This window comes from Raphanus sativus, chromosome 1, assembly GCF_000801105.2.
Source record: "Raphanus sativus cultivar WK10039 chromosome 1, ASM80110v3, whole genome shotgun sequence".
In the NCBI taxonomy this organism is placed as follows: Eukaryota; Viridiplantae; Streptophyta; class Magnoliopsida; order Brassicales; family Brassicaceae; genus Raphanus; species Raphanus sativus.
The window spans coordinates 23,941,305-23,951,996 of record NC_079511.1 but is presented as its reverse complement, the minus strand read 5'-3'; the positions used below and the strand labels follow the sequence as shown (position 1 = coordinate 23,951,996).

General features: G+C 32.2%; 1 protein-coding gene across 1 annotated transcript; it reads right to left on the bottom strand.

The window, feature by feature from the left end:
* Positions 1 to 6,004: 6,004 nt before the first annotated feature.
* On the bottom strand, positions 6,005 to 9,687 carry LOC108857068 (uncharacterized). The gene is made up of 9 exons (XM_056988423.1): positions 9,230 to 9,687; positions 7,898 to 8,620; positions 7,713 to 7,808; positions 7,550 to 7,633; positions 7,243 to 7,477; positions 6,999 to 7,159; positions 6,641 to 6,919; positions 6,339 to 6,554; positions 6,005 to 6,217 (listed from the first exon to the last, which is right to left on the bottom strand). Exons 1-8 carry the CDS (start codon positions 9,587 to 9,589, stop codon positions 6,504 to 6,506), a joined length of 1,989 nt encoding a protein of 662 aa, XP_056844403.1. The 5' UTR covers positions 9,590 to 9,687; the 3' UTR covers positions 6,005 to 6,217; positions 6,339 to 6,503.
* Between the last annotated feature and the right edge of the window lie 1,005 nt (positions 9,688 to 10,692).

Genomic DNA, 10,692 nt, shown 5'->3' with positions numbered 1-10,692 from the left:
TAAACTAGGAAACATTCCCATATAAATCAAAATTGTGGTTGTTAAAAGATAATCGGTGAATTAAAAAAATTACATTTTATATTTTTTCAAAAAAAAAAAGTTTGCGATGAGGGGGAGAGAGAGTGAAGGAGAGAGAGGGGGAGAGAGAGAGAGAGAGAGAGAGAAGAGAGAGAGAGAGAGAGAGAGAGAGAGAGAGAGAGAGAGAGAGAGGAGAGAGAGAGAGAGAGAGAGAGTAGTGTTTTTGGTATACCCAAGGGTTTACAGTTAAATGTTTAGAATTTATCCAAGGGTTTAGAGTTATATCCAAGAATTTAGAGTTTAGTGTTTGGATTTTTACCCAAGGGTTTAAGCTTTGTCCAAGGGTTTAGGATATTGTTTAGTGTTTATGATTTATTCTTTGTGACTGTTTTAAATTTGTTAAAAAAATTAATCTTTTGGCAGCTATTGATATTTTTCATTTATTTTAAAAATTTAACACAAATTTTTAATTATTTCGTTTATTATATTTAAAAAAGCTGTACATTAATTGGCAAACTATGATTAGTTGGTAATTCACCCAAGAAAAATCATGATAAAATATTAATTAGGAAACATTCCCATATAATCAAAATTGTGGTAGTTAAAAGATAATAGGTGATTAAAAAAATGTTTACATTTTTTATATTTTTCAAAAAAAAAAGGTTTACGATGAGGGGGAGAGAGAGAAGAGAGAGAGAGAGAGAGAGAGAAGAGAGAGAGAGAGAGAGAGAGAGGAGAGAGAGAGAGAGAGAGAGAGAGAGATTTAGTGTTTTGGGTATACCCAAAGATTTACAGTTTAGTGTTTATGATTATCCAACAGTTTAGGGTATAATCCAAGAATTTACAGTTTAGTGTTTAGATTTTTACCCAAGGGTTTAAGCTTTGTCCAAGGGTTTAGCGTATAATGTTAAGTGTTTATACATTTACTCTTTTGTGACGGTTTTAAATTTTTTTAAAAAAAATTCATCTTTTGGAATCTACTAATATTTTTTCATTTATTTTTAAAACTTAACACAAATTATTATTTATTTTATTTATTATCTTTAAAAAAGTTGTACATTAATTGGCAAACTATGATTTGTTGGTAATTCACCCAAGAAAAATTCATGATAAAATATTAAACTAGGAACACTTCCCCATATAAATCAAAATTGTGGTTGTTTAAAAGATAATCGGTGAATTAAAAGAATTACATTTTCATATTTTTCAAAAAAAAAAAAATTTTACGATGAGGGGAGAGAGAGAGAGAGAGAGAGAGAGAGAGAGAGAGAGAGAGAGAGAGAGAGAGAGAGAGAGAGATTTAGTGTTTTGGATATACCCAAGGGTTTACAGTTTAGTGTTTTAGGATTTATCCAAGGGTTTAGGGTATATCCAAGAATTTAGAGTTTAGTGTTTGAATTTTTACCCAAGGGTTTAAGCTTTGTCCAAGGTTTTAGGGTATAGTGTTTAGTGTTTATGATTTATTCTTTTGTGACGGTTTTTAAAGTTGTTTAAAAAAATTAATCTTTTTGGCATCTATTAATATTTTTCATTTATTTTAAAAACTTAAACACAAATTATTATTATTTTATTTATTATATTTAAAAAAACTGTACATTAATTGGCAAACTATGATTAGTTGGTAATTCATCCAAGAAAAATTCATGATAAAATATTAAATTAGGAACATTCCCATATAATCAAAATTGTGGTAAGTTAAAAGATAATCGGTGAATTAAAAAAATGTTTACATTTTTATATTTTTTCAAAAAAAAAGGTTTACGATGAGAGAGAGAGAGAGAGAGGAGAGAGAGAGAGAGAGAGAGAAGAGAGAGAGAGAGAGAGAGAGAGAGAGAGAGAGAGAAGAGAGAGAGAGAGAGAGAGAGAGAGAGAGAGAGAGAGAGAGTGAAAGATAACTACGGTCCACTTATGCACTTATAATAATAACATAACATGTAGTATATGAATTAGACATAATGATACATAGAGATTGAGAAAGAATTATAATCTACTTATATATTTATACTAATAGCTAGACGGGTAATATATGAATCATATGAATGCCCGCATGCACGATATGATTGTAATTACCTTTTTATCTTTTTCAAAAAATTAAAAGGTTTATGATGAGAGAGAGGGAAATAGACTTATATGTGGAGAAACCTAAATGAGTAAGATACAAAGATACAACGAGAGTGAAATATAATTACAATCCACTTATGCACTAATAATAATAGCTATACATGCATTATATAAATCATATCGATGCCCGCACATGCGTGATTTATTTATTTCATATTTCAAAGTATATGATAATAATTTAAACATCAAAGTAGATTGAGTTAAGTAATGTCTAAAAGACTTATAGTTTTGAACCACAAAGACTCAATGAAGAACAAATTTAGTTTTAATAATACATTAAACATATGAATTGTATTTGAATAATACATATTTATATGAATAATACATAAAACATATGAAGAACAAATTTAGTTTTAATAACACATAAAACACTTGATTAGATATTAATAATGTTTCTGCCTAGGCCAGTGTTCTCTCATAGTCAGCTTTACGTTGCACTTTCAAGAGTTAAGTCGAGATCCGGATTAAAAATCCTAATAACTGGTAAAGAAAGGAAGCCGAAGACAAAAACATTGAATGTTGTCTACAAACAAGTTTTTCAGAATATTCCGTAGACAGGATACTTAATTGTTATCTATTTTTTTCCTGTGCCTGATGCTTTATCCCAAAAACGGTTGTTTTATGATATAAAATCCGTTACTTCTAAAACTTTGTACTATTTAATCTATAATTTAAATCTGTACAATATCCGTACAGGGTGCGGGCCAGCCACTTAGTTATAAATTAAATAGTAGTGGCACACTTGTAATTACTTTGAAAATTAAGGGGATGTCAAAAAAAGGCTGCTGTTTTAATTGTATTGATGCATTGAAATAAAATATCATCATACATTGTGAAATATGGGAAAATATTTTCTTTAATAAGAAAACTGAAAAAGAGATGGTTACCAAAAAAATTGAAAAAGAGCTGCAGAACACATATGCAGAAAAGAAAAAGCACATGCAGAATCAAATAAAAATTTAGATGTGATATAAAAATATTTCACGTGTGGGGGATGGCATTTAAATTCAGTGCATTGGGATTCTACACTCCAACTAACACTCTGTTATTTCGTTTATTTAACCAATTTACTGAGTTTTTAGCTAGAACGTGAATTTAAATTCAGTGCTCATCCGATGTACATTTCTATATTTCATTTTAAAATTGAGATCTTTATTACAGAGGTGAATTTACTCCAATGTATACTTTTATAATCGAGTTCTTCTGTTTTAGAGAAAAATATAGAGAAATTATACTTTTTGTTTCTATATTTAGAGATGAAAATAACAATTCTCTACATTTTATTCTATAAATAGAAGAACTCTATTATTAATACATATATTGGAGCAAATCCATATCTATAATAAAAATTTTCTATTTGTAAAAAAAATATAGAAATGAAAATAGAGGTGGGTTGGAGATGATCTTATAACCACAAGATAGTGATCTAGTGGTATGTAAATTTTGAGATTGTTAAATAACTTAGGTTCGAATGTATCTTACTATATCTTATTTTGTGACTACGCAGATATGGATCTATTTTAGTCCATTTAAATATCTGGAGTAAGAGTCTATCCGTGTATTACACCATCTCTTTGATAATTAGTTTAGACTTCTAAAATTAAACAAAAAATTGCAAAATCATCTTATAGTGGTTTTTTTTATTGATTGTTTTAGTTGAGCCTTGTTATTGGACTACCTCTTGTTTGAATAAAATAATAATACTTTAATGTTAAAAGAAATAAACCATTTTAGGTTTCGTTGAGATTTTTAGTCAGATTAGAAAACAGCGGCAAGAGCATTATTTCTCTTTTAAATAGTAGTAATATACAGTAATGACAAAAAATAGTACTACTCCTGTTTTAAATTAAACCATATTTTAGATTTTTCATATTTATTAATAAAACACATTAAATTTTGATATTAAATGTATAGTTTTGTGATTAACTTTTTCCATAATTTTCAACCAATCAAAATTTAGTAAATACAATTAATTTTCTTGAAATTTATAATTTATCATTATTATCTTTTAAAATTGCATTGAGAAAAGTAAAAAAATATATCTTTTTGAAACAATTTTTTTTCTAAAACATAAGATTAATTTGAAACGAAGGAAGTAATATACAATACAACTATTTATTGATATTGTTGATAGACCTTATGTTTGCCCGAAGAAGTTCCTATTGGCTAAACCATGTGCTCGCTGAAGAGAAGAAACATGGTTAACTTTTAGCATGCTTCCTTTCTATTTTTCCCTGCCCTTTGTTGTGGTGTTTGCTGGTATCGAATTTTGTGTTGTTTTAGCAAAAAAAAAAAAAAAAGAATTTTGTGTTGATTTTCTCTGTCAAATTTTCTTTCATTTTTGAACTTGATTTCGATGGAAGGTGTTTTCATCTCTCACTTTTTCTCAATGCAATGAAGTATTCAGTGTTAAAAAATAATAATTGAATTTTAGTTGTTTAATCAGCAAGTCAAGTATTAAGAAAGCATAAAAGTTTCGGATCATAGATCTATACTATTTTATAGGTCTAAACTCCAATTTTGAAAATTCCAAATTTGACAATAACATTTTGTACTAAAAATAGTTCAAATTCTAAGCATAAAAAACTAGTTTTCTGCATTATTACTAAACCACAATTTGGGAAGTCTTATACCAAGCCATGCCATTTTGATATAGGATCAAAAGGCGAAGACACCCACAACCCAAACAATATATGATGCTCTTTATGTAGGTTGTGGTTTTCAGTTTAATCATATTATTGGATCTAAACTCCAAATTTATTAGCTTTATCATTTTTTGTTTATGTAAGACAAAGTCTATTAGTATATTCCAAATTAGCTTTTATTCACTTTTGTTTATTAATCAGTTTTCGTTTATTTCTTTTTCATCCACCCATTCTCAACATATGGGTTTAGAGCATTTTTAATAGTTTACCTCATTTTTTCCTTCAAAATGAGTTAAACTTAAAATGAATATATATTTTATTTCAATGGTTTCTTCCATTTTTCCCTTCAAAAAAATATTTGAAAATATATTATATTATTACTACTTATTATTAATTCCAAAATGCTTATTAATTTATAAAACTTACAAATTTTATCCAAATATAATTTTACTTGAATGAAATCTTCATTATATACATATATGCAGCTCTGAAAAATATAATAATTATATAAACTTATAATTACAGTACTAAAGTATTAATAATTTCTCTAAAGTATCAAACATAAATATTAAATATTTTTACATATAAAACAAAATAATATAAAATTTTAAGAAATCATTTATAAATTAAAAAAAAATATTTATTTGGAAGGAAAACATCATTCTTTGAGAATTCTTTTTTTAAATGGTACATCATTTTTGAGATGGTCTGACGAGAAACTAGAAAATGATAAATCACTAAAGAAAGTACACAGTAATCGAGGCTGGATCTTATCATGGGATCCGAAACATAGGATTCACTGTGCACAAACGGCGAGTTAGATCATCAAAGGCCAAATTGCATAAAGACATGAATTACACAGTTTCTCTTTTTATTCTTTTTTCTCGGCTTAAAAATAATTTGAACAGTGGTAATTATTAATTTAGATATTTGTATAGCGGTACAGATAATTTTTTCTATATCCGGTTGATGATTGATGATGAAAGTTATAACACGGAGCAGTGATAAAACTGTTCTCAAATTTTTAGTAAACTAGAAAATAGGTGTGATATCAACTTTTTTGTATTACCTTTTTATATATTTTTGCCATCACAGCTAAATTAGAGTTGTGCTATTATATAGTACAGTAAAACATAAGATGTGACTAGCAACTTTTAACTGACGTACATTATATTGTTTTTTTGGTTTAATGTGACAATATTTATTTATAGCAAGCCATGTTGTAGCTGGTCACATTACCATACTTTCCTGGTATTGTCAACAAAAAATAATGATACAAAACTTAAATGTTGTTTTGTTAAATATAAACTCAAATGTTACAAACAATTTAAGTTCTTTTCAAAGAAAAAAAAAGGAGACAACAACAAAAATGTGGTGGATCTAAGCTAACTGTGGTACAAGTAATTGTACAAACTGTTTCTGACTGCTTTCACCTGCAGAATTAGTCAGACAACAAAAACTGGTTTATTAAACAGAACAGTTACTAAAACACAAAGTAACTCCTAACATTATGGCCAATTCAAGTAACCAAAAATGAGAAGAACAAGTAAGTACCTGTTGGATGATAGGTGTGTCTGGAACTGGAGATATAATCCATGAAGATGATCATAAACTCTAAGTCTCTCTTTCTGCTACATGGTGAAAAATTGAATCAAAGCTATCGGTTATGTTCAATGTGTATAGGCTGTGGAACATGGAATAACAATATCTCTCCGTTTGCTAATTATCACCAAAAGACATCGACTGGCTTAACACGGTTCTGATGCGAATCTGCAAGCATTGAAACATAGTTTGAGTATAGGAAACAAAGGTAGTAAAACAATGAAACTGCTTTGAAGTTTACTCCTTTTTATGACCTTAACATCAAGGCAGGCATCATTGACCATGTTCTTTAACTGAGGAATGATACCCTCATTACGCAACTTCACATGCCTATCAAGTGCACCAGGACTTGAAGGACTAATGAGGTTAATGATTGTCCACACTGTCGCTGACCGTAACTGGCTCTCATGGCTCTGTAAAAACTTAAGCATGAAGTTGTTTGACTCAGCTTGTGGTTGAGGAAACAGCTGCTGCATAACCGCTTCTTTATGTAGCTCTGTACCACTCGCTACATTTGTGAGCACATACATACCCTGAGGGATGAAGAAACATATATGTCAGTGATCTTTCTAACCCCTATTGAGATGGTAAACCTTATTAACTTTTAGTCACCTGTATTGCCATTTGAGCTTGTGGAGCTTTTCTCAACTGCCTTCCAACAGTATCTAAGATAAGACCATCTTCATCAAATACAAACTCAATGGAGTTGAGACATCCGTCAACAAGATTACGTAGGAGGGCCACAGCTTGCTCTTGAACCGAAGGCTCAGGATCTGAGAAGAATGTGTTTTGTTTTTAATGTTAGTTGAGCAGAAGATGATTCATATGATTATGGTTTTTAGAGAACTTTGCTTACCACTGATAAGGGAAGCAAATCCTTGAGCCTTGACCTCTGAATAGAAAAGCTCTTTACGTTTGTTGTCTGCAAGGAACATGAGATTCCTCAGCGCCCGCAAAGAACTACACCGAGCATTTGGATCCATTGATTTCGACAGCTCAATTAGCTGTTTTATACCTCCATACTCTATGAATGTTGACTTAGGTGATGAAAAATCCAATACTATATTGCTCAGAGCACCAAGTACTGCAACCTGGTCAATGATATATACATTCAAATCGGTTCTGCCATTTGCATTTAAAGATAATTTAATGTAGAGCGGTACCTGAACAGAGGAAGATGGATCATGCAACAACTGAACCAAAGGAAGCATAACATGATCGGCGGTGAAACGTCCTGCACTCAGATTCTAAATGACATGTCTCAGTGGGGGCTTACCATTTGCTGAAAAATACTAATAACATTAGCAACGGATGATGCTAACAAACCTTGACTGATCTAGCTGCGTTTCTAAAGCAAATACACGCTGCAGTTCTTACATCAGCGTTCTTGTGTCTAAGCGCATTAACCAGCAGATCCAACACCTAGTAGAAGGAAACAAAGACAAGAAAGATCCATTACAGTACAAGAAAACTGATTACCAATTTAAAAAAATGGCAATGTTGAGACGAACCTCCAATGACAGGAAGCTGCACCTGCAATCCTCAAGCTTGGAACACAACTCAGCTAGAGAGAAAAACAAACCCTGAAGACGTTTAGGATTAAGCTCACTACCTGTCTTCAAGATGTCAACAATGTTCTTGATCGCATTTGCCTCGTAAGCCAGTTTCTGCAGATCTTCTTTTTCAGCGATCAGAGAAGATAAACCCAAGGCAGCCTCGTCTCCAGATTGACCAGGGTCGTTAAGAAGCTCAAGCAGAGTAGTTACCAAGCTCGATTTGGTCCCCATGTTTAGGAAATAAGACGGTGACGTGTTGTATATGACAACTAAGCAAAGACAAGAAAGCAGCCTCGTCCTCGGATACCTATCCTTCGTTAACTCAGTTACATAACTCAAATATCTCCCAGCCTCAAGTCCAACGAACCGCGAGACAGCTTCAGGGTTACTCTTCAAAACCGTGGCTAAGGACTCGAGACAAGCTTCTCTCTGGCTTAGAGAACCATCGAGAAGGACAACAAGCTTCTCCAGGACACCAGCGTCGCAGAGAACCTGTTGCTCCACAGTTGTTCCACAAGCGTGGGCGATGATGCTCGCACCGAGACCGCTAACGTTCTCATTCTCGCTGTTCAGCAAGGAGAAAAGAAACTCCATGTTCTTCTCTTGGAGGAAGTCGTACTTCGGAGCTTGATTGGATTGAAATATCATCCTAAGCGAACGAGCCCCCGCATCTACTACCTAAAGAGCAATAACAAAACGAAAGAACAAAGGTTCTGTTATAAAACCAAAGAAAACGAAACAGAGGATCGAACACAACTACCTAAAGACCAATGCTTTATGAGACCTTCTCTTCCTAAAAGCTAGAGAAGTCACAGAATATATAATCTTAAGATTGTTTCATGCTCTCTATCTATCGAGACCCAACAGCGGTTTCTAACATCATTTTGGATGTGGATTGAAACACCCCTTCAAGCGAACGATCTACTAACTGAAGAAATGGGAACAGAGGATCACCAAAACAACCTAAAGGCCACTGCTTTGACTTAAAAGGTGAAACCTTTGATCATAGCAGAGTATATACTATCTCAAAACAAACCCAACAGCAGTTTCTAACATCATTACTAATCTGGATCTACCTAAAGAGCAATTACACAAAGGAAAGCAGAGAGGTTCTGTTTTATCCAAATAAAAGGAAACAGAGGATCAACACAGCTACCTAAAGGCCAATGCTTTGGACTCAAAGGTGAAACCTTTACATAATCTAAGACCGTTCAAGCAATCTTCTCCAGACACAACAGCAGATTGTTTCTAACACCAAGCTCTATAGAAAAGTCAAAAAGTCGTCACCTTTTCGTCAGAGCTAGTGAGAAGACGAAGGAGACGAGGGAAGACTCCGGCGTCGAGAACGGCTTGAACTCCGGCTTCAAACCCACAAGCGAAACTCCCGAGCGCCGCCGCGGATTGGACGAGGATGCTGCTGTTGTTGTGGCAATCTGAATCGGAGAGAGCGGAGGCTATGGCGGGAACAGCTCCGAGTTTGAGGAAAGAGAGCTTCTTGGTTCGGTTTCCGATGATCTGGTTCTTGACATAGCGGAGGGCCTTGAGCTTGACTTCGGGGTCAGAGGAAGCGAGACGGGAGAAGACATCGGCTTGACGATTGCCGGAGGAAGAGGCGGCGGAAGAGGAGGAGGAGGAGGTGGTCGGCATGGCGGAGATTTAGTGAAAAAGCTTAATTGAGAGATGTTTTGTCTTTAGATTGGAAAAGAATGGCAGAGGTGTTTTCTGTAAAGGTTTTTTTTTTTTAATTTTGCCTAATAAAGTTTTTTGTTTTTTCTTTATTAACTAAAATTCAGAGTGGTTATTAGCCAATCATGTTAAGAAGAGATTTTCTATTTTCTAATCCTAAACATAGGGGTTAGGTCCTGTTAGTTTTGTTTATTTCATTATTGAGGATGAGCCTTTTTCAAAATAGTTAATAAATTAAACATTATATTATATAAGCTGTCATTAAGTATTTCTTGTTATTGTTTATACATTTTATGTAATTTTCATATATGAATAAATAAATTTAGTTATTAAAAATATATATATTATATAAGCTGTCATTAATAACTAAAACACTAGAGTTTCATTAAGTAATTAGAACTAGATGACTTCCTGTGGTTTTGTAGATAATATCTTTTAAATATTATTTGCAGTAAATAATTTTTGTATACATTTGGAATATATAAAAAATATGATAAATTAAATTCGTTGATAAAAGTCGGTAGAAATTTTTTGATTGGTTAATATGTAAGAATAACATTATTCTATTATATTAGCTTTATTAACACATTATCTTGTAATTACGGAAAGGTAAAAAGAAAAAAAAAACTTACATATATGAGCTGTGGAGATTCTAAAGTAAAGGAAATGCAAGACCATACTTGCAATCAATAAGTGAAGTGGTAATGAACTATAACTATGCTAGGAATGCAATAAAATATAAAACTTTTTTGATTAGGGTGATTTTGCTGAATATTCATAAATGGACAAAGAATTGAGAATATGGTCATGCTACAGTAACTAACAACGGATGAGACAATTAAAACTCACTTTTTCCCATTCTCTCCCTCTAGGTGCGTGCGCGTATAAATGACTCTAGCGTAACCATTATACTATACTATATTATATGTAGTATGGTATTAGAAGAAAAATATGAACTTACTTCCATGTACTTATCGTTAAAGTTTCATAGGTGTTGTGTGAACAGTAGACTATACCATAATCAATGTAGAATGATCACAAATGGTTTCTAATTACAATATGTT